The following is a 25,269-nucleotide window of genomic DNA, read 5'->3' as shown; positions in this document are numbered from 1 at the left end:
GGAGCCAATGACAACTCACTTGAGTTTTGTCCTCACCCTCCATCCTGCTGAGTTCTACAAAGGCCATACTGACTCAGAGGAGGAGGAGGAGGAGGAGGAGGAGGAGGAAGCTGACAGGCCATGCCTTCCTCTGGACTGGTTGTATGTTTTAAAGTAGGGGCTGGCTGAGGTCAGATTGGATTTTCAGTAACAGAAGGCCAAGTCACTAGCAAACAGATGCATACCAAAAGCCGCAAAGTTCCTAACAATATATCGCCCAAATGGGATGATACTTCCTGGTTTTTCAAAACTTTTGTCCTCATTTTGTCTATGATCCTTATTCCATTTTCTTGATCTCCACTATTTTTGTCCACAGACGATCCTTGCTAGTATCATACTGTGGGGGCAAGGGGAGAAGGGGGGTTGAGCCATTTTAAGCCAGCTTCCTTACATGGTTTTTCATAATTATTCTTTCTGGAAGGATCTGGGAACCCCCAGTGAGAAAATCTGGCCTGGGTACAACGAGCTGCCGGCAGTGAAGAAGATGACGTTCACAGAATATCCTTACAACAACCTCCGCAAGCGGTTTGGGGCACTCCTCTCAGACCAAGGATTTGATCTCATGAATAAGTAAGTCCATAAGAACATCAAAAACGTAAGATGAGCCCTGCTGGATCGAACCAAAGACCCATCCTGTTCTCACAGTGGCCAGCCCATACAGGAGGAGGTAGAGCATAGCCTTCATGACTAGCCGTCCTCCATCAAATCCCCTTTTAAAGCTGTCCGAGGAGAGAACCATGAATTAGAACATTTTGGATCAGGCCCATCCAATCCACTTTCCCTATTTGTAATTCCCAGCAGCTGGTATTCAGCTCCCTCCAAGAGTAAACTGCTTTGAGGTTTTATTACAATCATGCTGTGAAATACACTATATAATTTGGAAAGTTGTCTGTCTGTCTGTTCTCTGCATTCAGACACTCCTGAAGTTATGGCCACCCAGTTTGGCATGATGGTTCCTAAGATGTAGGAGTGGGTTTCAATCTCTGTTCTAATACTGTTGGACACCATTCTGAGTCAAGATGGTGGACTGAACCTTTTCAAACGGCACTGATTTAGACACCTCTAGAGATGCCACCACCCACTTTGGCACAATGGTCCCTGAGATGAAGGGTTGGGTTTTAATCTATCTATGTTTGGATACTATTGGGTGCCATGTTGAATCAAGATGGCGGGCTGACTGGTTTTAACCAAATTTGGCAGGAGACCAGCAAATCGCATTATATCCGTTAATGAATCTCAGTGCGGTTTCTTTGTTTATTAGAATTCCTGAGCAGTGCTGCGTACTTTCTGCTAGTTAATGAATAAATAAATAGGCAGCACAGAGAGAACACAGTGATCATGGCTAGTAGCCATTGATAAATAGCCTTATCCTCCATGAATAGCACCACATTCAAGAGGCAGATGCAGCCCAGCGTTGCAGGGAAAATTGAGCCGCTTGGGTAAGGTTCTGACCCTAACCCACCCGACCTTGAGGCACATTGTGATTGCTACACACACACACACACACACACACACACCCCAGATGCCATGCCATAGCAATTCTTCCCAGTGGGGAGTGAAGTGGTGTATGAAATTGTGCTAAGTGAACAATTTGCAAAAAAATCTTCTTTGGCGGCATCCGACTTCATGCTCACCCGCGTTTTTCTGCCCGAAGCTGCCTGCTGCTTTTTTCCAGCACAGCGAGCAAATCGGCAGACATGAGAATTTGAAGTTCTGGGCCGCTGCTTTGTTTTGTTTCTAAAAGGGCTTTCAGTGAACTCTTGTCCAGGTAAAATAGAGGCAGCTTGGATTTGCAGGGTGGCTGCGGTTCATACTTGCCCACTCTGGCTCACCTCTCCTTCTGAAATTCGTTTTCTTCGTCATTCCCCTCAGCTCATTCTGCTAACCCTTTTCCAGGTTCCTGACGTACTACCCGGGCAGAAGGATCACCGCTGAAGACGGCTTGAAGCACGAATATTTCCAGGAGACGCCGCTGCCCATTGAGCCATCCATGTTTCCGACGTGGCCAGCAAAAAGTGAACAGCAGCGAGTGAAACGTGGGACGAGTCCACGGCCGCCAGAGGGGGGCTTAGGATACAGTCAGCTGGTAAGTTAACTTGTAGTCAGCGAAGCTCTGTGTAAAAATTCACCAGCATAAAAAGGCCTGTGTTTTAAAAGTTTCTGGACCTTATTGAAATTTTCAAAAAGGAAAACCCAAGATGGAAGATGGTGCACTTTAAGTCTATGATGCTTCCAACATAACTCCCCCTTTATTTGTAAAGGTAAAGGGACCCCTGACCATTAGGTCCAGTCATGGCTGACTCTGGGGTTGTGGCGCTCATCTCGCTTTATTGGCCAAGGGAGCCGGCGTACTCTGGCGAACCAGAGCAGCGCATAGAGACGCCGTTTACCTTCCCGCCGGAGCGGTACCTATTTATCTACTTGCACTTTGACGTGCTTTCGAACTGCTAGGTTGGCAGGAGCAGGGACCAAGCAACGGGAGCTCACCCAGTCGTGGGGATTCGAACTGCCAACCTTCTGATCAGCAAGTCCTAGGCTCTGTGGTTTAACCCACATCGCCACCCACGTCCCCTTTATCTGTACGTTATGTCAATTTTATGTTCTCATTCTTTGACCAAGATGACGTAACCAGGTGAAGAAGCTCTGGGTGTTCTTGGTTTCTGAACAGCCTTTTTCTTTTTAAAGAGGAGGAAGTCACAGTCTTACTTCTCTGGGCTGTACCAGGGGGGAAGAACAGTTTTGAACACTCGTCTTGCGTCCTTCCAAGCAAGAGCAGAACCAGATGCTCCTAAGCCAGGAAGGAGAGGTGGAACACAGCTTTCCTGGAACCAACTTCGCCCTCTTCAAAATCACCATGTGCCACCTCTTTCTACAAATTATGCAGACCATCCTTGCCCCAATCTGATGCCCTCCAGATATTTGGACTTACAGCAGGACCTGTGCCAGGCACGATGGGACTTGTACTCCCACCAACAGCTGGAGACCCGAGTTCGAGAAACACTGGTCTACACTGATAGCAGTTTTCAGAGGGTTCAGGCATGGGGCATTCCTTGCCCTTCCAGGAAATGCCAGCTGGGATTGAACCAGGGACCTTCTGCGTACAGGGTAGATTCTCTGCCACTGAGCTATTGCCCTTCTCCAGCAGCGCTGTTAACAAGAAGAAGGGCCTGTTACGTAGCTCAGTGACAGAGCACTCCTCTCGACATATAGAAAACCCCCTGTTTCAATCAGTCCTAAGGATCAGAGATAGCAGGCCACCTCCCTCATCTCTCCTTCAGAGGTGGCTGGCAGCAGTTAAAAACTCACTGCTAAGCCTGCCGTTAGTGCTCATATTGCAACCACTATCCCAGGGGTCAGCAAACTTTTTCAGCAGGGGGCCGGTTCGCTGTTCCTCAGACCTTGTGGGGGGCCGGACTATATTGGGGGGGGGGGGAGAATGAATTCCTATGCCCCACCAATAACCCAGAGATGCATTTTAAATAAAAGGACACATTCTACTCATGTAAAAACACGCTGATTCCTGGACCGTTCGCAGGCTAGATTTAAAAGGTGATTGGGCCGAATCCAGCCCCCGGGCCTTAGTTTGCCTACCCAGGCACTATCCCGTCTATATTGTCTCTCCCCCCCCCCCCCCCCCAGTCCCAGACAGTCCCAGCATTTGGCTTGGTAGGTTTGCAACCGGCGCAGGCCTTATCTGCCAGCAGGTGGCGCTGTTGCTTTGTGGAACACTTAAAGATAGAGCCTTTTGGATCAGACCGAAAGGCCTCTCTAGTCCATCATCTTCTTCCTCACCATGGCCTGTGGGAAGCCCACAAGCAGGGCCTGAGAATGGTTGCCCTTTTCCCACTGTTGCCTCCCACAGACTGGTACACAGTTGAAAACCTGCCTATAACCATCGCAGCTTGCTAGCTGTTGCATGAGCTCCCCTCTTCGACTCATAAGCCTCATTCCCTTCTCGAGTCATCTTAAACTGGTACATCTTGTGGGAGTGAGTTCCGTAAGTTAACTATGCACCGTGTGACGAAGTCCTTCCTTTTGTCTGTCTTGAAATCTCCCACCATTCAGAGGCCTGACATTCTTAGAATCTCCTTATCTGCAGCCGACTGTTGGCTAGCGAAACATCTTAGGTTCGCTTCTCTGTTTTGTCATTGTAGGGTGACGACGATCTGAAGGACACCGGCTTCCATCTTACGACCACAAACCAAGGGGCATCAGCCGCAGGACCAGGCTTCAGTTTGAAGTTCTAAAGCGCAAGGCGAAGCAGTGCAGGAAGGAGACGGGGAAGCGAACACTTTGCTTTTCTGCTCAAGCTGTTGGCAAGCGTGTTGACAAGCGCTTGCCGTGCAAATCCACTCCTCTCGGGAGGAGGGGTGTGTGTTTGTTTTTTGCAGGATGTCACCTGCATATGTGAAAAACGTTCTTCCTGGATCTGGCACAAAAAGTCACTGCGATTCCATTTCAAGGATTGGAATTAATCTGAATAGCCAAGGACTCTTTTTTGCAAAAAGAAGAAAAGGCAAAACAAGAAAACAAAATCCCAACGAACTTGAATGGTACAGTTTTGGAAATGATTCTTTTTTTTTTCTTCCTCTTGTTTGTATTTAAATCTTCTACTCTGGATGGGATTTTTGTTTTTGTTTTTGCTTGTACATTTGTAGAATAAAGAAATACAATTTTTAATTGTTTACCCCGTGTAAAGGAAACTCTTCTTCACTAGTGCCAGACTTGGAAACAGGAAGTGATTTGCACAGAGGCACGCAGATCTTCACCCCTCCTTCTTTTTCACCATTATCAGCACTTTTTTTCTTGTTTGCACTGCTGTAGTTTTCCTCAGTTTCACTTCTGGAAATCGAATTACATTTCCAGCAGAGGAATAATTTGGCCAGCTTGTATTTTGAATGTGTACATTTGTGGTGCAATGCTGAGTGGAATGTCAAAATGTTTAAAGGGAAGCGTGTATCAGTCCAATGATTGATGGCAGATGCCTCCTAAGTTACTCTGGTGGTTGCTAACCCACCAAAGTCTGGGAGGATGTGCTTTTCTTTCTCTCTCTGCCTCCATGTCTTCCATCCCCTCAAGTACAGAAGGGCAGGGCTTGCCAGATGCAGCACCTTAGATGCTCACCTTGAAATTGTGGAAAGTGCAATGCCCTTTGATTGCTCCCAAGAGCACAGGACTGTTCTGTTGCACAAGTTTGTTGCAAAGAGAACAACATCAAGAGACAGCCGAGCAGAGGACATCCAGAGTCTTTGAGTTCTGACTCTGACCAGCAGCCTCAGCCTGCCGGTTACTTTTTATTGCTAATCCACAGAAACGGGTTCATGTAGCTGTAAGGGACAGGCACGGATGATTGTATCCAACTTACTTTTACTCCCAGTAGACTCATCAAAATTAGTGGACCTAAGTTACTTATGTCTATTAATTCTTAATAGGTCTCTATTCTGAGCAGGACTCTCATGGGTTACAAAAGCTTTGGGGAGCTGTATAGCTGAAAGTTTCTCTGAGCACTCACCAAAGGTGTTGGGGACTGTTCAGCTGAGGCAGTTTGTTCTGCAGTTGTTAAAACTGTAAATGAAAGGAAAGGATGGTGTGTGTATATAATATATTTCATATATATATTTTAAAAGTTCTACCAAGTAATCGGGGACCGTAATGCATTGAAATTGTTCCACTGCATCTTCCTGGCAGGTATTTAAACAGAGAGAGTGGGATGGCAGCTGACTCGCTCACAGAGTACATTTCTGTCAAATTTTCATTTATGCCGCCCCCATGGACTAGAATATCATCAGGTACCCTCTTTTCTTTTTGTCTCTTCCTGTGGATCCAAGTTTGTTGTCCAGGTACCTCTGTTGCCTTCCAAGATCTGACGAGAACCAGATCTGATCAGTGTTAAAAATGCCCATTTTAAAGCAGAGATGAGCACGTGGTCTTCCAGATGTTGTTGGAATTCAACTCCCATCTTCTTGACTGTTGGGCCGTACTGGCTGGGGCTGATGGGTCTCACAGCAGTTGGAGGGCTGCAGGTTGGCCCCCCCTTTTCACCATCACAGTTGGAAAAACTAGATGACTCCCCCCCCCCCCCAGAAGCCTGCCATTCTTAGAATCTCCTTATCCACAACACATTCAACCCACCTTGGTTGAAACATGTATGGGATGCACTTTAAATGTACAGTGTAGATTTGCCCTAAGACTGTGTGAAATTGATTTGCCAGGCTGTCGGCGTGCAAAGAAATTGGGCGCAGAGTTCTGCATCTTGAAAATCTCAGGGATAACTGCTTCCATTCGAAAACACCAGCGGTGTGAAAGTTTCTAGTCCTTGTGACGGTGGAAATAACACTTGGAAGTAGGTTGGCCAATGTCTACTGAAATTGCATGTGGCAGAATAAGGTGGCCGGAACCTAGAAACCTGCAGCAGAACAAACCCAGCTCAGCCTTGCCTACTCAGACTGGCAGTTGCCTTCAAAGATCTCAGGCTGTGACCTTAACCTTGGGACTTTAGGGGAGAGGCAGGTAAGAAATCTGATTCATAATAATGAACAAGGATGATACTATTTGAGCATATCTATGCATGCACTCTTGACATGTGCTGTATGTGCATGCTCCACTGTGATGTGGCCAATTTTTTTGGTCACATGAAGCTCTTGGTCAGAATCAGGTTCATATTCCTCCTTTAACTTTTATTTTTGTACGTTCACCAAGCAAGGCATTTTGTTTTGATCCTGAAGTGTTCTGCTAGGTGTGAAACCAGCAGAGGGGAGCGTGGGGTTTTTATTTTGTACTTTTGCGGAAGAAATATAATCATGACTTGTACATAGTGTTTTCATGTAACGTCAATGGTTTTGCTACTCTGCTGGAAAATGTACAGATATTTATACTTGTGTGCAGCTGAAATGTTTTTGGGACTTCGCAACATTCCGTTGGGCGTGTTGAAATATGTAAATGCACAAATTCAGACTGTGTGTGTAGAAGCCAGCCTACTGCACCCAAAGGTAATATTTACATTCATAGCTCCACCTACTTTTGTCTTTGGCCCTTTGGCAGAAAAGGGTTGCCCACTGGGTGCTCTAGGGATGTCTTAGTAAACTTGGCGTTGTAGTCAGAGTAGGCCCATTGAAATCAATAGACCTTAGGCTGGTTAATTTTAGTGGGTCTACTCTGATTAGGGCCACACCCATACCACACAGCTTCCCCCAAAGAATCCTGGGAACTGCTGTTTCTTAAGGCTGCTGGGAACTGTAGTTCTTGGGCAGGGAGAAGCCATATACTCAAAATGTGTGTTAGATTTGTGGTATGGATGCGACCTGGGACTTGTTCGCTTGTTTGTTTGTAAGTTGCTTTGGGTTGGGGCTAATAAATAAAAACGTTAGATGCAACCCCATGCTTTCGCAGATATTCTGCCGCCAGAGGGAAGCCAGCTGTCTGTACGTCTGATCCTTTTGACTGAAGCTGGAGGGGGGGGGCGCTATTCCCTCTATGGATGATTATGTACTGTGATTCATTTTGATGGCTTCGCGAATGCAAGAGGGTGGGGTAATTATAGGTCAAGAAGGGTTTTAACACAAACATGCAAGCTGTCTGCCGTTGCTCTCTTAACCTAATTTATTGGGGGCACCTGGTTTTCTCTTAGAAGGATTTGTGGGCAGCATAATTTCTACATCAACGACAAGAATGACGGCAGAGTCAGGAAGCACTTTATTCAAACAGGAGAACCGCAGTAATTTACCAGTGAAATTCCTAGAGGATCAACTGTCCTTTAGCTTTCCAGAAGCTGTAGACAGCTCTTCAAGAGGCTCAACCGACGGATAAGTGCATCACAACATATGCAAGGAATCTGACAGTGTCTAATAAGCTTGCTCGAGTTGCCATCACAGAAAGCAAATCAGAGAGTCGATGGCTCACAGTGGATAAATCTTTTTTGTTACTCTGAGGAATACGCGATCTTTACACCTAGGAGCTACGTAGCATTTTCAAGTGCCGCTGAACTACAGTTCCCACCAGCAAGCAGGGAGTTGTAGCACAGCAACAACTGGAGGGCTAAAGATTCCCCCACACCTGCTTCTACACCTTATCATTTCATCGCATTTGTAAGGAAAATCAATATTAACTGCAGCAATTGCAATATTGCAGCTGAATTTATTACCAAGATGACATTTTGGTTATTCTCCATCTGGTAGCCACTAGATATTTCCACTTCCCAAAGCTGTTGGGACCTCCCCAGACCTAGATGTCCACAGGTGTGTGGGCTTTGTTTGGGTCCCGTCCCCCCCGCATACATTTTACAGACACTCTAGCAAGATAAACAAAACAGCCGTTCTAGCTCCCATCTCTTTGACCTGCTAAAACTAAAATATACAGACCAGACAAATTTTGTACTCATCTCCTTTTGGAAGCGGTAATCTGTTGGGGAGGAAGGCCCAGCCTCCCCACACGTTGCCCAAGCCACACCTGTGGATGGGCTTTGCCATTTTTAAGATCGGGTGCACTGCTGAAAGTTAGATATACAAAACGACAGGCAGAAAAGAGGAAACCCAACATGGGACAGAACCATTTGGGTTATACCAAAGTCCTTTGCAATGGGTTCCCTGCTAGTGCTTAAGCCTGACCCTCCAGGAATACGTGGTGAGGATCTGAGACTTTTTCTTCACTACACAAGTATAGGTCCCTTCATTGATGACGTTGGCTATGATGCTCATGTGGTCGTCATTCAGAGACAGGTATCCAGGATAGGAGTATTCCAGAAGCTCCTTCTCTTTATACCAGCTGTGTGTGGGAAAAGCAAGAGGGGAAGATTGATATTCACCAGGTTTGATCCCTTTAACCATGCCCTAGAGTCCTGTGTCCAGTTCTGGGCGCCTCATTTTAAGGAGGATATCGACAAGCTGGAACATGTGCACAGGAGCGTGAGTGGAACCAAGGAATGGTTGCCTCAGTATAAGGCAGCTTTCTATGTAACCCCTGGTGCTGGTTGTCCCTAATTCAAGGTAGCTCGCTTTGGACTAAATGAGCTTTGGGATTCCTTCCAACTGCACAATTCTAATGATTCCCAAAGATCACATACGGACACACATTCCAAACTAAAAAGTTAAAGAGACATGCATGCATGTTTGGCTCAGCCCTAAGTGAGATTACCGTACTTACTAAACTTTGCCTTTTTTATGAATGATCTTCTGGCCACAGCGGAAGGTAACGTTCCTGCCTTCGGGAACAATCCTCGTTTTCATCCTCGGGGGAAGCGGCGTCGGCATCACCGTTGGGAACGGGAATTCTGCCGGCAGAACAAGGAAGGGAAGGGAGAGCAAAACAAAAAGGGCATATTCTCAGCTTCGAGCTACAGATTTAGGATTACACGATTGTTTTCCTGCTGTTGTCTTACTAATTTTGAAAATCGAGGAATTTTGGGGAAGGGCTGGAGTTCAGTGGTTAGAGCATCAGCCTTGCATGCAGAAGGTCCCGGGTTCAATCCCCAGCAGGGTTGAGAGAGACCCCAGTCTGAAAACCTGAAGAGCTGCTGCCAGCCAGTGTAAAGAACACTGGGTTGAAAGGCTCCCCAGGGATCAACCCCCTGCTGCAATGCAGGAATCACATCTTAAGAATCCCTGACGCAACTGCTACTGAGCCAGGTTCAAGGGCCTTGTCTTAACAAAGTCCTGAACAACTCAGGGACCACATGAACCTTTATATTCTGGTTTGATAACCTGCAGGAGCATAGCTGGTCATTCCCCCAATTGGTGATGCTAATTAGCCCGTAGAGATTCATCAGGCACCTTGTTTTTCAACTTTTAAATGCCTGCTGAAAACTTTACTATGCCTCCAGGCTTACGCAGGCAATTAACAAACAACAGTTATCCGATATCTGATCTTAAATGTTTTAATGGCTTCATGAGTGGTGGTTGTAAACCACTCGGATTTTTTTAAAAAAATGAGTAAAGGTATATAAATATTCTATTAAAAAATACATGATCATAATATCATTTATGAATCGCTTCCCATGAGGCATCCCATCTTCCTAAACTCTCTTGGATGTTGCATTCCAAACACCAGAGAGAGACTCCCAGCTATCAGGAGAATGTAGCCTGTCATTAGCTCCCATTAATAAAATATCAGCCCATTATTCTGGACAGGCCGAGCTATCCGCCTAGCAAAAGAGCATTCTTCCCTTGCGTCTATTGCTTATAAATATATTATATATCCCTTTTAGAAGCAGCTATCCTTGAATGCTGGATTCAAAGCAAAGTATATTCATTACCTGAGCAAAAGCCGCAGCTATACGGACAATTTTTCTTCATAAACTTCCTGCGCGTCCTGCAGTAGCCTTTCTGAGACCATGAAGGACATATGAAGATTCGATCTTTACAGCCTGAAATAGGAAGATTCATTAAAGGTGGCAATAAAAACTTTTTAAAAGCTGATTGAACTTTGTGCACTTTGATTTCAACCGATGTTGGTCCTGTCAACGGAAATGTACCCACATATTTCTTTATCGGAAGCATTTTTTAAATCCTGCTTTTCATCTGAGAAAGGCTATACGTGAGTGGCTTACAGATAGCAGTGGTAAGAAAGCCCATGCCTTCAAGCTTATGAAATAGCATAAAAGGAAAAGATATGAGGAGGGACGTGGAAGAAAGCAAGCTCAAGGCACTAGTTACTGGGTAAAGGTTCCTGTAGCAACCAACCAGCATGAAAAACTTTGTAGAGGAGGATTCCAAGGTAACTGATCTTTCAGCCGAGTCTTTAATTTTTCTTTGTTCCAACAGTTGAAAAAGCATGCTTTGGAGCGTGGATGGTTTGAGTGGAAGAAGCATATTTACAAATATACAGTGGTACCTCAGGTTAAGTACTTAATTCGTTCTGGAGGTCTGTACTTAACCTGAAACTGTTCTTAACCTGAAGCACCACCTTAGCTAATGGGGCCTCCTGCTGCTGCTGCGCTGCCGGAGCACGATTTCTGTTCTCATCCTGAAGCAAAGTTCTTAACCCGAGGTACTATTTCTGGGTTAGCGGAGTCTGTAACCTGAAGTGTCTGTAACCTGAAGCATCTGTAACCCAAGGTACCACTGTATGTGAAAAACTTGCCAGGTCACCAGAATGTAAGAAGAATCTTGCTGCACAAAGAGTTAAGAGTCATGCATCCATTGCTCCGCCTACTTTTTCCCTCTGGCCCAGCCCACTTCTGGCAGGTGGCCCTAAGAGACAATGCGCCCTGCGGGGCTGCAAAAATGCCGTTTTGCATCTAGCACTGGAGATCCTGAGTGGAGCAGGAACGTTGGCCTACCTCCAGGTTCCCTTCTGACCCTGACTCTTAAAAGATGCCCAGGTCAAAGGAGAAAGGGGAAGGAAATAAATAAACCTGGCTGCATCAGCAAGGCTAAGATCATATAATACATTAGAACAATCCCCCCAAAAAAAGAAAGAAAGAAGGAAAATCAAGTTCAGCTATGGCTGGTTTTGGCTTCACAGCTATTGGCACTTGTTATTAGAAGGAGCAAAACATGCGACTGAGAAGGTGGCACAGGCTTGGCACAGAAAGCAGTCCTTCGACGGCAATGCCAATTCAACCCTTTTTTCAAACTGTAGGAAAACAAGGCTGGCCTCTGATCCCTCCGCTGCCAGAGCTATGTTCTCATCAGGCCGTTTTCTCCTCACCCCACCTCACCCTCCGCTGTAAATATAGCATTTCACAGAATTTCTATGATGGACCAGAAACGTATCATTTTCTCTCCCCAATACTAGTTTTCAGAGGCCCAGCCTCAGGAAATCTGGGGAAGTTGGAGCCAGTAACTTCCAAACTGAAGGCGTGCGGTGCGGCCTGCAGGGATAAATGCTGCTTTCAGGAGAGGAGAGAGAGCCACTGATGTAAACACATTTCTGCAGGGAAGCAGCAAAGAGACAGGCAAGCTGGCACTCAAGAAGGCAGATTTGTGTAGTGGTTAGAGTGCCAGACTCTAGGTCCCTGGGAGACCAGGGTTCAAATCCCACAACACAGCTGTGAAGATCTCCTTGCAGGGCTAGCTTGCGGCCAGTCCTTGTCTCTCTAGCCTACCTCACAGGGTTCTTGTGAGGATAAAATGGGGAGCGACATACAGCCTGCCATATGTGTGGGAATTGTTTAAAAGGTGTTTTCCTAGAGGAATCAGAATTGCAAATGGACTCTGATGATCATCTTGTCCATGATCGGGGGCAGGATCCGGCCCAATCGCCTTCTAAATCCGGCCCACAGACGGTCTAGGAATCAGCATGTTTTTACATGAGTAGAATGTGTGCTTTTATTTAAAATGTATCTCTGGGTTATTTGTGGGGCATAGGAATCCGTTCATTTTTTTTTCTTTTCAAAATATAGTCCGGCCCCCCACAAGGTCTAAGGGACAGTGGACTGGCCCCCTGCTGAAAATTTTTGCTGACCCCTGATCTAGTCCAACCCCCTGCAATGCAGGAATATGCAGCTGCCCCATACAGGATCGAACCTGCAACCTTGGCATTATCAGCACCATGCTCTAATTTTAAAGTGTTAATTTTATTAAAATTGTTTTATCATCTGCTGCTTGCCACTCTGGGCTCCTTTTTGGAGAAACGGCAGGATTATAAAGTTAATAAATAAATTATATGTCACCATGAGCTCCTTGGAGAAAGGCAAGAAAGAAATCAAATTATTTTTTTTAAAATAACATAACATAGCATAACATTTGGCCCCTATAAGCTCATCATCTAGCTCCTTTGCAGCCCCCCACGTCTAAGAGCCCCCTCCCCTGCCTGAACCCAATCCACAAAGGGCTTTTTAACCCCTCCTCCAGGGAGCCACCATTGCCACTGAGCTAGAAGCCAGTCTCCACTCTCACCTCTCAGGCCAATTTGCACATGCAGCAACCAACATACTTGTACTTGCACGAAGGGACAGGGCAGCAGAAGAGCTAACAGTGCTTAACCATGCAATTGCTGGTTGAGTCCTTGCTTTCCCTCCCTGCAGCCAACAATGCTCTCGCTCACCGTAAAGGCGGAAGATCCCCCACATCTCGTCCTGCGAAATGGTGTTTTTCCCAGTCAGGGTGGCATTGATGTGCATCAAGGCATTGGGGTCCAGGGAGTGCATGAGGCCCAAAGCATGGCCGATTTCGTGGGCTGCAACGTGGACCAGGTCTGTAAGCCAAACGCCTGAAGAGAGAGAGGGAGATAGAAAGGTGGGGGGAAATAATCAGTGTCCTTAAATCAGTAATGCAACAGACCAGAGCACCAACCGGATGTACAACGCCACCTTTTGCCGGATCAGACCATTGGGTTCACCTAGCTCTGTGCTGTGTAATGTAATCCAATCCTATTTCAACCTGAGATCAATGATGCTCACATACTGGGGGTTCCGAGTTCGAGTTGATGCCACCTTTTCACCACGGAAAGCAGTCAGGAGAGTCGGATGGAGAGCAAGCCAAGCAAAACCTTTTACAATCTACCAGTTGGGTTTTATCAATCTGATTTGGAGACAAGATGCCTTGTTGGCAAGAAGCAATCTTTAAAATGTCCATTCCCCCACCCACTCCGCCCTTGGCCCAAAGTGGAGGTGTTGTGAAATCTGTGGTGATGGCGGTGAACTAATCTATACTGGTCAGTAAAAACATTATAAATGTGATATATATGCCAGAAGGCTCTGCAGGACCATTTAAAATCATCATTGTAACATTGCATTGAGATCTGTGTGACTTTATTTAAAGCGTTTTTACAAATCAGTATAGATCCAGCCGGTGTTTACGCACAATAAACCCCAAGGCGATGCAACACCTTTCTATTTTCTCCTAAATACGAAACATGCTTGCAAAGCCATCTCAAGACAGGACACATGGGAAATCCTTTCCTATCAAGCCAGAATGTGGATAGATGTTCAGAGGTGAACTCACATTTCACAAGGTCTGGCACCTCAGCAAATCTGTGCATGGAACCAGAAAGATGTGAGAGCCGACAGTTAAGTGCATTTCTCTCCAGTGATTTCACGGCTCTGGGTTTTAATGGAGGGTTTTTACTGGTCAGAACAACCCACCTCATGCTTGGAAACCACAACCCAGGAACTTACGACCTGAATTTTGTGGGCTGGTTTTGTCTCTTTGGGCCTAGCAAACAGGGGGCGGTTAGACTATGTCCAGGCTCTATTGCACGTTCACTCTCATTTGTTTACAGGGCGGTTGCAAACAGTACTGTTTTTCTAGAAAAAGAGGTGCTGGAACTCACCATGAACACCTCTTATAATGGCAATGGCACCCACCTGAGCACTCATCCCAATTTACTTTTACAGTGGTACCTCGGGTTAAGGACTTAATTTGTTCTGGAGGTCCATTCTTAACCTGAAACTGTTCTTAACCTGAGGTACCACTTTAGCTAATGGGGCCTCCCACTGCTGCCGCATGATTTCTGTTCTCATCCTGAGGTAAAGTTCTTAGCCTGAGGTACTATTTCTGGGTTAGCAGAGTCTGTAACCTGAAGCGTCTGTAGCCCGAGGTACCACTGTACATGTCTCCCCATTAATCATTCACCCACCGCGAATTTTTAACACGTATCACTGTAGTTTTCTTAACCGCCAAAGTTGATTTTTAAAAGCAAAAGCAGATTCGCCACGCTATTTGATCTGCGTCAAGTGTGCCAATCTAAAGTCCCATACCCACCAACATTTCTCTGATGAAAATAGGGACGTCCCATAATTATAATTTATACCCCACACATCTTACTGGGTTGCCGCAGCACTCTGAGCAGCTTCCAACATATATAAAAACATAATAAAATATTAAACATTTTTAAAAACTTCCCTGTGTGGGGCTGCCTTCAGATGGCTTAGGGGTCGGGTACCCTCCAACATTTCCAATGAAAATAGGGACATCCTAAGGAAAAGCGGGACATTTCAGGATCAAATCAGAAACCGGGACGGCTTTTCTAAATCAGGGCATCCCTGGAAAATAGGGACACTTGGAGGGCCTGAAGTTCTGGTATGTGTCCGAATGCTCATAAATTCTCCATCTGGTCACACTGTGAGGACTGTTGTAGGGTTAAAAAAAATTGAGAGGTTTGAAAAAATAAAGGTGGCTGGACCAGGGTGGGGACAACAATTGTTGCAGCCACTTCCCGTCCCTATTAAAGACCCATCTGCTTAGCATTTAATGTCAAGCGGAGCCTTTTAAAAGAGCAACCCGGTCCGTAATGGAGGCATCTGCTGCCCACAAAATGTCCACGTCTGCAGGAAATCTGGTGATTCAAGTGAACAAAAATGTAAACAGCCCTTCCCCCCTTTTTCTTTTCTTTTGGGCGAGAAATCAAGGGAAGGAACAAGGCAAAACCTCTCCCCACTGATAGCACAACTGCCTGGATCTATGCTGGGCTGGGAATGGTTTTTGCAACTCTGGTTGCAGCAGCCCCACTGAGTCACCAAAAACTGAATCTGGACCGGCTACCCCTAAATCTGGAACATTCTGTGTGCAGAACTCCTTCGTCAGCTCACGTCGCAGACATTTTTCTCCCCCTGATGTCTGGCAAGACAGACGTGGAACCAGAAAGGGGGGGGGGGGAGCTGTCTAATAAGTCAACCCCAACGAAGGTCAACGCATCAGAAAGCTCTGATGGTCCTCAAGGGAAGAGTCTGGGCACATCTTAATTGTCTAGCAAACCACTCAAGAGGACTGCTGGCAGCTTTTTGTTTTTAACAGCTCCCACTCCCAGCCAAACAGTGTAAGGAGCCTGACAGGCCCCCCCAAACAAGAATAAAAATAAATCGATATTTTAAAAATATCTGTGCTGAAAAGAAAGCGAGGCTGTGTACGCATTATAGGCTTAAAGCATATTCCAAGGTCCCCTGCCCCCAAGAATCCTGGGAACGTTAATTTGCCTCTCACAGAGCTACAATTCCCAGCACCCTTAACAAACTACAGTTCCCAGGATCTTTTGCAGGGGGGTGTACTCTGAAGGATTGTAGGCGGCCTCTGAGTGACTGAGAAATCCTGTGACCTGTATATGCATTTATTATGACTGAGTATATTTGCGTAATGTACGCGACAAGGCTGAGTTCACACAGTATATTCACAGCACATTCAAAGCACATCCTTTCTCTCAATAACTATGGACAATGTAGTCCCAGAAACCCCTGATAAAACTTCAGTGTCCAGAATTTTTTCAGGGAAAGAAAACATATTTTTCAGGACCAAAGGGACTAGAAACTTGTTTTTATAAAAAAGAAAGAAAGAAACCCAGAAAGCACCTGCAAAATCACACACAAGAAGATCTATGTGTAAATCCCATGAGGAAAGGCAGCAAAATGGCACCAAATGTTACCCACGATGACGTCGGCCTCAAGAATCGAGACACGTGATTCCCTTACCCTTTTTCCAGCTGAATCTCGTGTTTCCCACGATCCAGTATTCATGGTCATCAAAATGGATCTCGCCTGTCTGAGGGAAAAAGGCGTGGGCAAGCTCTCCCGTTGTCCCATCAAAGCAGTGGTGGATACTGGACTCCAAGCAGTCTGTATGGTTTATGGAATAGAAGCCTGGAAAATGATGAAATGGGATCACTTAATATTGGTGGAAGCTGGTCCGTTAGGGCCAAGGAGGCAGTTTCCCACCAGCCTTAGTCTGCCCTCGGCCCCCACCTGCCCAACAGTTTAATTTTAAAAAGGAAAAGGGGAAATATTTATTGATTTTTCAAAGTAAATGAAATCCCCCACATCCAACAATGCCCTCTTCCCACTGCACCCTCCAAATTTCTTTGTGGGAAAACATTGAGTGATAGCCCATTGCACGTGTAACAAAAGGATGCCATAAAGTTATCTTTCTGGGTAATGCCTTGACTTCCTTAGATAATTTTTCAGCGAGTGCCAAGGTCCATACTTCTTGTTTCTTCTGCGGTGATTCCAAATGTCCTAGGGTCGTGGAAATATATGTGCAAGGAAGCAAACATCACTGTCCTCACTAAGACGGGGTGAACGGACAAAATGGCTGCCCAATACTGAGGTAGTACACACATCTTAAAATTGTAGAAGCTGGTTTGAGGGAAAGCACATCAAACAGGAGCATTTCTCAAGAAACTACAGGATGGATACGGATTGTGGCTGGTGTCTTGTGCCCTTGGTTTCTAACACTTGCAGTGGGAACCAGAGTAAGCGCTAATGGTCTGAGTCAGACCATTGGTCCATTTGGCTCAGCATCATCCACACAGACCGCCAATGGCTCTCTAGGGTTTGAGACAGGGAGTCTTCCCTGCCATACCTGGAGAATCCCCAAGATAGACCCTGGGACCTTCCTAGTGCAAAACCACTGAGCTGTGCCCTTTCCCCATATCAAAGTGGTAACTTCAACAAAATGTTGCAGTGCTGTTCTACAAGGTGTGACCGGAAAGTTCGGTGAATGGTCACAGAAATCAGACAGCAAGAAGTATTCAAACATACAATCATCATAGGAAACCCACAAAATGCTCACAATTGTGTACAGAGATGAAGCTGTAACTTTAAGCATTTAACCATTTCCGTGATGGGCGGCAAACCTTCAAAGATGACCCTCAGTTAGGCAGACCATCGACAAGCAGAACGGCAGCAAATGTCGACAGAGTTCGTGAGTTATTGAGTTTGTCCGTCTGAATGATGGCGGAAGAATTGCATATTCCACGTGAAATCGTTACTGATGTCACTGAGTTCTCCCATCCTCCATATTCTTCCGATCTAACCCCACCGGATTTCTTTCTTTTTCCAAAACTGAAATCTGCACTGAAAGGGCACAGATTTTCCAATATTTCACACATCCGAGCGGCTGTGATGAGGGAACTGAAAGCAGTACAAAAAGGGAATTTCTCCAATAGTTTCCAACAGTTCTACGAACGTTGTCAACAGTACATTGTATCCAAGGGGGCCTACTTTGAAGGCCTGTAAGGTTCGAATATTTCTCGCTGTCCGATTTCTGTGACCATTCACCGAACTTTCGGGTCACACCTTGTATGTTCCAGCCATCCATGCCCTCTGCTAGGGCACTCCATTCCATCCTGACACAAAGCATTCTGTAACCAGTGAGCATGTTCAGTCCTCAGGGGGGTTGCTGTGGGTTTTCACACACCCCATCACACTTTCAGAGTTTTCTTCTGAAACCAGCACTATAAGAGGTAAAAGGTAAAGGGACCCCTGACCATTAGGTCCAGTTGTGGCCGACTCTGGGGTTCCGGCGCTCATCTCACTTTATTGGCCGAAGGAGCTGGCGTACAGCTTCCAGGTCATATGGCCAGCATGACTAAGCTGCTTCTGGTGAACCAGAGCAGCGCACGGAAACGCCATTTACCTTCCCGCCGGAGCGGTACCTATTTATCTACTTGCACTTTTTGGGGTGCTTTTGAACTGCTAGGTTGGCAGGAGCAGGGACTGAGCAACAGGAGCTCACCCTGTTGCGGGGATTTGAACCGCCGACCTTCTGATTGGCAAGTCCTAGTTTCTGTGGTTTAACCCACAGCGCCACCCGCGCCCCTACTATAAGAGGAACCCCTACCAATTTTTAGGTCACTGGCTGCCCTTGGCGGCACCTCTCGGAAGCTGAAGGGGGAGACTTCGCTCCACATGCGGAAAGCAGCAGACAGGCCCTTCCTTGTCTGGCTCTCGTTGATGATGTTCCTAGGAAAAGACAGGATCCTGGAAGGAAATGGAAATGGAATGAAAATAAGAGGCAGCTTTGGAACTGTTTGAGCTAATAGAGACCAGAGGGATTGCGACCAGAAATTGCTGCTCAGCCCCACCCAGACTTGGAAGATCACATCGTATCACACACAGAGAGAGATGGAGGTTGAGAATTATAGGGAAAAAACTACCCAAATCTATTCATGTACGCGACGACAGCGGCAAGAATGTTACTTGCCCAAAAATGGAAAGAAGAAGTCGTCCCAACAAAAGAAGAATGGATAACAAAAACTTACGGAATATGCAGAAATGGCAAAACTTACCGGAAAAATACAAAATCAAGATAAACCTTTTAATAAAAGAATGGAAATGGTTTATTGGATATTTGCAAATAAACTGTAAACAGATAAGGACACAGGCAGGGTTATTGTAATAACCTGCAGTTTTATAAGAATGTATATTTAAATAGATGAATAAATGAGTAAGTTAAGTTAATTTGGAATATGCAGAATATATAAAAATAAATTTAAGGAACCAAAGAAAGAGGGGGAAGGAAGTCAAGTTTTGAAATGTTAAAATGACTGTAAAATGATTGAAATGTATAAAATTGAAAATCATAAATAAAAATTATGTTAAAAAACAGAGAGAGATGGGGGGGCCCTCACAGATCCCTGCAAAGGGTGCCAGATTAAATCCCAACACCTTCTGTTTGAAACCTTGGTTTGCAGCCTAGACCAGGACTGGGAAACCGTGGCCCTCCAAGTCTTCAGAACTGCAGCCAGCCATGCCCCTTTCCAGCACACTCTATTCCATTTCCCCTCCCACTAGGCTTCCTTGTCCGAATGGACGGTCAGCATTGCCTGTGTGGATGGAAGACAGAGCCCTTCCCTTTATCATTTCCACCCCTTCCCAGAAACCAGTATTCAAACCGGGAAAGGGGAGAGAAATTTACATTGCAACGTATTTTCCCTAAACAAACCCTAATTTGCACTTCCTCCAGTGTTAGCCAAATCAAAATGCGGTTATACTTTGAAATTCCCATGCCTCTGACGCAGCCCCACAAAAGGTGCAAAAATATGAGTATTTGAGGTATGCAGAAGAATGCATATGCATTTGTAAAAACAACGGGCGTAGATGTAATTTAACAGAGAAAATCCATTGCAAAAATAAAGTATTTGACCCCACCCCCAAAACTATTACTATTTCTACAAATCCTGGCCTTACTTGTACGTGAGATTGAAGTGGTCCCACTTCAGGTGACCTGGCGTGAGCGTGTAGCGTTTCTTCCGACTATGGGGATGGGGTGGAAACTTGCCATCTCGGAGAGCAGGGGGAATTCCAGGAGGAAAACCGTGAAGAGCAGGATCTGCCTTAAAAAAGCCAAGCCAAGCAGGTCAGGAGGAGAGCTCAGCACGTCAGCTCTGCACCAAAGCCTCTGGGTTGGGTCCCCGTTACGTGAGAGGCAGTGTGGTGTAGCGGTTAGAGTGATGGACCCAACTCAGCCATGATTCACACTGGGAAGACTGTGGGTAGGAATGTCACAGAGTTCGGATGAAAACTGAAACAGAAAAATTGTTCCGTGGCCAGAAAGGAAATAAATCCAGCAAATACAATCAGAATCCGCTGTTTTTGCTCGGTCTGCAAACAATATGTTGTTCCATCTGCAAACAATACATAATTTATTACTCGGCCCCTCACTGCTCAATTTGCAACGTGCATCCTTTGCATTGAATGAATGGGGGTGGAATAACATCATTTACACTATTAATTATGGAAGCCATGTGATTTTGCCACAGTGGACAGTGAGACTAATAACCTGGCTTTTGGTGGAAGATGAACTGAATGGAAACCGTGAGGCCTGTGATGAACACAGAGTTGAAAAGGAAAACAAAGCCTTCTTACTTCCACATCTGAGGGCCCGCCATTGTCTCTCACCCTACTCTACCTCACAAGATTGTTGTGAGGATAAAATGGAGGGAGAACCATGTACACATGCCCTGCCATGGATATAACAATAGAAAGGACATTCAATTGGGAGGCTAAAAGAAGACTATAAGGGACGCCTCTTTCTTTTATGAAAAAGCTAATGTCGCCATTCTGCCACTAGGTGACAGTCTAGAGAACAAGGTGGTTTGAGGGCAAAACTAACTCCGACCAGCATTTCATTTTTTGTAAACTGACCCCAATCTGAAACCCTGGAGAGCTGCTGTCGGTCAGTGTAGCTAGGTGGACCAACGGCTTGATACAAAGCCAGCTTCTTGTATTCCTCTCTTCTGCAGGGCAAAGGGAATCCTGAATGTTAAACTAGCATGAGAAATGGGCTCTGGATCTCAACAGGGAAAGAAACAAGGAACTGCCAGATCTTGCCTTGGATTCCCCCCTAGCTCTTGTCAGGAATGGTTGGTCTTGGAGCTGAGGCCAAGCTGGCTTAGTTGAGATGTTGGACTCAGAAGACCTTTCACTAGGTGTGCAGCTCTTGGTCTGAACAGCCCTGATGAGCTGCACACAGGGAAAAAGGGGCACTGCCCCACCAACCTCATTCTGTCTGCCTTTTTTATTACACCAAGTCCAGGGGGTGGCCCTGCCTGACAACGTCCTCCTCCTCTTTAGTCTCAGGGACAAAACTCGAATTAAGTAGGCTCTGCCCCTCACTGGCTCTGGCGCCACCTGCTGTTGGGCTCCCTGCCTTCAGCCCCATCAGCCTCTTCTGCCACATGATGCCAACCAACTCCCAGCCTCACATGTTTTTTCCCAGGAAAGGTCTGCAAGCCAGGGAAAGAGCTGGCTGGTTCCTTAAAGTGAAGGCAGCCAAGCACAAGTGGGCTTTTTTTAGGGCTGCCAGCTCTCTGGTTGCAGCCCCAGAGACTCTTGTGTTTCAGGGTCCTTTTTTCAGGAGCCTGGAGCTGGAAATATTAAGCATCAAGGCTGCCAGCCTGTCTCTAAATAAGGTAAAGGTAAAGGGACCCCTGACCATTAGGTCCAGTCGTGGCCGACTCTGGGGTTGCGGTGCTCATCTCACTTTATTGGCTAAGGGAGCTGGCGTACAGCTTCTGGGTCATGTGGCCAGCATGACTAAGCCGCTTCTGGTGAACCAGAGCAGTGCACGGAAACACCGTTTACCTTCCCGCCAGAGCAGTACCTATTTATCTACTTGCACTTTGACGTGCTTTCGAACTGCTAGGTTGGCAGGAGCAGGGACCGAGCAACGGGAGCTCACCCCATCGCGGGGATTTGAACCGCCAACCTTCTGATCAGCAAGTCCTAGGCTCTGTGGTTTAACCCACAGCGCCACCCGCGTCCCTTGTCTCTAAATACCAGGCTTGAAATCCAGGGGTGGTTGGTGCCCACTGGAGCCTGGTAGGTTGGAAGGTAGGGAGGCCAACACTAGGTGGCGCCAGAGCAACTATTGGCTGAGCCAACTAAGTCTACGTTTGTCCCCAGCCTCTTCCTCCTTGTTGAATTGTACAAGGGGTAAGACCAAGGGGGAGGAAGCTGGCAGCCAGGGGCACCCCCTGGATTGGATGGAAGTAAATATCAGTCAGGAGCTGCCCCAGGGCACGCTGAGGTTGGTGGGGCAGTGCCGCATTTACCCTAATAGACCAGCCTCCACTGTTCAAATCACCACTTGGCTACAAAGCCCACTGGGTGATTTTGGGCCAGTTGCTCCTTCTCAGCCCTGCCCTGCTCTACCTTGCAGGGTTGGTGTCAGGCAAAAATGGAGGGTGGGGAAGTGAGAGCAAGCTATCTTGAGCTCCTTGTCTGTTTGCCTCCTTTGTGTAGTTGTAATAAACCGTCTCGATTAGCAACGCGTTGGACTGGATGATCCTTCGGTTCCCCCTCCCAATTCTGCACTCTCTTCACAAAAGCAGGCGGCTCTGAAACGTCCTACCCCTTGCGGAAGCTAAGAAGGGGAAATGCCGTATTGAAACAAGACTCTTCTCTAGCTTAGGATCTGTCCTGAAAGTTATATAGGGCACACAGACATGTGCTTTTCCAATGCCTCTGTAAGTAGGTCAAAAGTCTGATCTCATGCCCAAATCTTTAGGAAAGAAAGAAAGAAAGAAAGAAAGAAAGAAAGAAAGAAAGAAAGAAGTATGTGAAACTTCCATTTTTGGTCCCCTCTCCACAAAAAAAAAAAAGGATCTTGCAGAGATGGAAAAGCTTCTGAAAAAGGAAGCCAAAAGGATCAAGGGGGTGGACACACACTAACACACGCCCTGAGCAAAGGTTGCAGCGTTTGGACTTTGCGACAAGGAAAGGTGTGCAAGATAGAGGGGCAGGATAGAGGGGTATAAAAATGTTGCAAAGTATGATGAAATTGGTTTAGGAGAGGCTTCTCCATTCCTTCTTCCATAATACTAGATTTTTGGGCCATCCCAAGGAGCTGGATGTTAAAAGATTCAGGAAAGACAAAAAGCAAGGACTTCTTCACACAATGTACCTTTAAACTGTGGAATTTTTGATAGTCATCAGTCTGGAAGGCTTTAAAAGATTAGACTAATTAATTCACGGAGGAAACTGAAGTTCAACCCATCACTCAGCCCTGAAAGCTCAGTTGGCAATCTTGGGCCAGCTGCTGTCTGTCGACGTAACCTACCTTGCAAGGTAGTTGGATCCATTAAAAAATTGAGAGGTGTGTGGAGTAATAAATTAAATCGGTGGGCCTTACTTCTACTTAAGCATGCACTGTTAACCCCACCAAAAGCTTTTTCTGCTGCCATGCCAGGAATCTAAAAATGAAATTTGAAGAGGCAATACTTGAACTCTTTGCTGTCTCTTCTGCCCAGTGGACAGGGATGCAGGACCCGAGTTCAAATCTTTGACCTCCTTGCAAACAAACAAACAAACCCACAACACCACGAGATATAATGTAACAGATGAGCAAATATTTAAGTTCCCATTCCATAGAATATGACCACACAGCAAAGAAACATAAATGGTGGAATGCAACAGACCTGAGTTCAAATCCCTGTGCAGTGGGGCACTCTTGGGTCAGTCACAATCTCTCCATCTAACCTACCCCACAGGGGTGTCATTAGGATGAAACAACCGCCTTGAGCTAATTTGGGGTGGGGTGGAAGGCAGGATATTAAAACAGCACACAATATTTGGAAGAAAATTTGCCGCATCTTACCTCAGTCTCTCTTGCTTTCGTCTCAAGCAAACCTTCCCGAGCAGCCAGTAGACCCAGGAGCGGAATAATGCATAAGAAACTCAAGACGCAAGGCCATTTAGGGCTTCTCTGCTTCTCCGTTGGTAGAGAAAAGCCGGCGGAAAACTTTTCCATATGCTCCATGCCTGGCTTTAATTTAAAAAACAACTATGCAACACAGCAGGAAGGAAGAGAGAGAAATCTATGCAGGCAGTGTCTGCAGCAGTGGCAAACTTTGCTGGAAATTGACAAAACTATTTGGAGGGGAGTGTTGAGTGGGGGGCAGGAGGGAAGAGAGGAGTAGACTTTACATTAAACTTTGGTTTGATGAGCCAAGTGTTTTTTCTTTTTTTTAATAAAAAATAAAATCAGCTCCTGCCAAGCCGTTTCATATTACTCTGTGATTTTCTGTTAACAGAGGAGGGAGAAAGGGGGGGGGCCACTGGACAGCCCAACAGCTGTGCTCAGGGAAGCGAGAGAGAAAGAGAGAGAGAGGCAGCTCAGCCAGCTGTGTCCCAGCAGCTGGAGCAGGGAGGCGATTTATGCAATGACACCCTGCTCCAAAAAAGGGGGGGGGAGTATAGGAGGGGAGGAGAAAATGGTGGGATGGAAAGCAGAAGCAGAATCCAGATTCAGAAGTTTCCCTTTGGAATATTTCATCGGGGGGATGTTCCATGTTAGGAAATGTGTTGTTCATTGACCGGCATCTTCTAGGAAGGCAGGGTGGGCAGAGACCAGTAGGAGCATCAGTTTCATCTGGTTGCTCTGCTTTCACAAGCTGGTAAACAACACTGGGGATCAAAGAAAGAAAACAAGGAGATCTAGGGCAATGCCAGCAACCGCTGCTATTCTTACTATTCTTATTATATAGAAGCCTCATGCCCAGTGTGACTCGGGAGTTCTAAGAAACAGAGCAAAAACAGTGGAGTTTTGCTTAAAATCAGTGGGATTTGGAAAGGTTCAATCCGCCATCTTGATTCAAAATGGCACCCAGAACTCAAGAAGAGCCTGCTGGATCAGGCCAGTGGCTCATCTCGTCCAGATACCTGTTCTCACAGTGGCTGACAAGAAGCTTGTGGCAAAGCAGCAAGCAGGATTTGAGGATTCTCCCATCCTGGGGTTTCCAGACACTGGTATTCAGAAGCATTGCAGCCTCCAGCTGAAGAGGCAGAACGTAAACATCATGTCTAGTAGCCATCGACAGCCCTCTCTTCCAAACGTAGCAGAAAACCAGCTCCATGATCTCAAGAAGCATCACGCAAAATTTGGATAAAACCAACGTGGTTGTAAAAGGTTGGGTCCGCCATCTTGTTTCAAAATGGCTTCCCTTGTTTCTAAACGTTGGTGGTAACTGACTCCTCAATCTCAGGAAAATGTGGTTCACCTTAAGAGGTGTCCAAATGCACAGAAATTGAACAACCGTCCAAAATACGGATGCAGATTTTGATCTCTTCGATTTCAGCCCCAC

General features: G+C 46.1%; 2 protein-coding genes across 11 annotated transcripts in view; one reads left to right on the top strand and one right to left on the bottom strand.

The window, feature by feature from the left end:
- Positions 1 to 25,269, top strand: part of CDK11B (cyclin dependent kinase 11B) — a 235,201-nt gene that overhangs the window by 23,886 nt on the left and 186,046 nt on the right. For 6 of the 8 annotated variants that reach the window (XM_083752576.1, XM_083752570.1, XM_083752574.1 and 3 more), the window contains 3 exons: positions 461 to 609; positions 1,936 to 2,125; positions 4,194 to 4,724. In XM_083752576.1, the coding sequence (XP_083608702.1) occupies positions 461 to 609; positions 1,936 to 2,125; positions 4,194 to 4,286 (432 nt within the window). In that variant the 3' untranslated portion in view covers positions 4,287 to 4,724. Of the gene's footprint in view, positions 1 to 460; positions 610 to 1,935; positions 2,126 to 4,193; positions 4,725 to 5,727; positions 6,850 to 25,269 lie in introns of those variants that run through there. The other 2 variants (XR_014567421.1, XM_083752571.1) reach the window with 2 other exon arrangements.
- MMP23B (matrix metallopeptidase 23B) overlaps positions 7,714 to 25,269 on the bottom strand; it is a 28,908-nt gene continuing 11,352 nt past the window's right edge. For 2 of the 3 annotated variants that reach the window (XM_083752756.1, XM_083752757.1), the window contains 8 exons: positions 23,784 to 23,951; positions 19,874 to 20,019; positions 18,525 to 18,664; positions 16,379 to 16,546; positions 13,021 to 13,185; positions 10,286 to 10,396; positions 9,178 to 9,304; positions 7,714 to 8,799 (listed from right to left, as the gene is read on the bottom strand). In XM_083752756.1, the coding sequence (XP_083608882.1) occupies positions 8,625 to 8,799; positions 9,178 to 9,304; positions 10,286 to 10,396; positions 13,021 to 13,185; positions 16,379 to 16,546; positions 18,525 to 18,664; positions 19,874 to 20,019; positions 23,784 to 23,945 (1,194 nt within the window). In that variant the 5' untranslated portion in view covers positions 23,946 to 23,951 and the 3' untranslated portion in view covers positions 7,714 to 8,624. Of the gene's footprint in view, positions 8,800 to 9,177; positions 9,305 to 10,285; positions 10,397 to 13,020; positions 13,186 to 16,378; positions 16,547 to 18,524; positions 18,665 to 19,873; positions 20,020 to 23,783; positions 25,124 to 25,269 lie in introns of those variants that run through there. The other variant, XM_083752755.1, reaches the window with a different exon arrangement.

This window comes from Podarcis gaigeae (genome assembly GCF_964106915.1).
Source record: "Podarcis gaigeae genome assembly, chromosome: 8".
Classification (NCBI taxonomy): Eukaryota; Metazoa; Chordata; class Lepidosauria; order Squamata; family Lacertidae; genus Podarcis; species Podarcis gaigeae.
The sequence above is the reverse complement of the archived record's forward strand: the minus strand, read 5'-3'. Positions and strand labels throughout refer to the sequence as shown.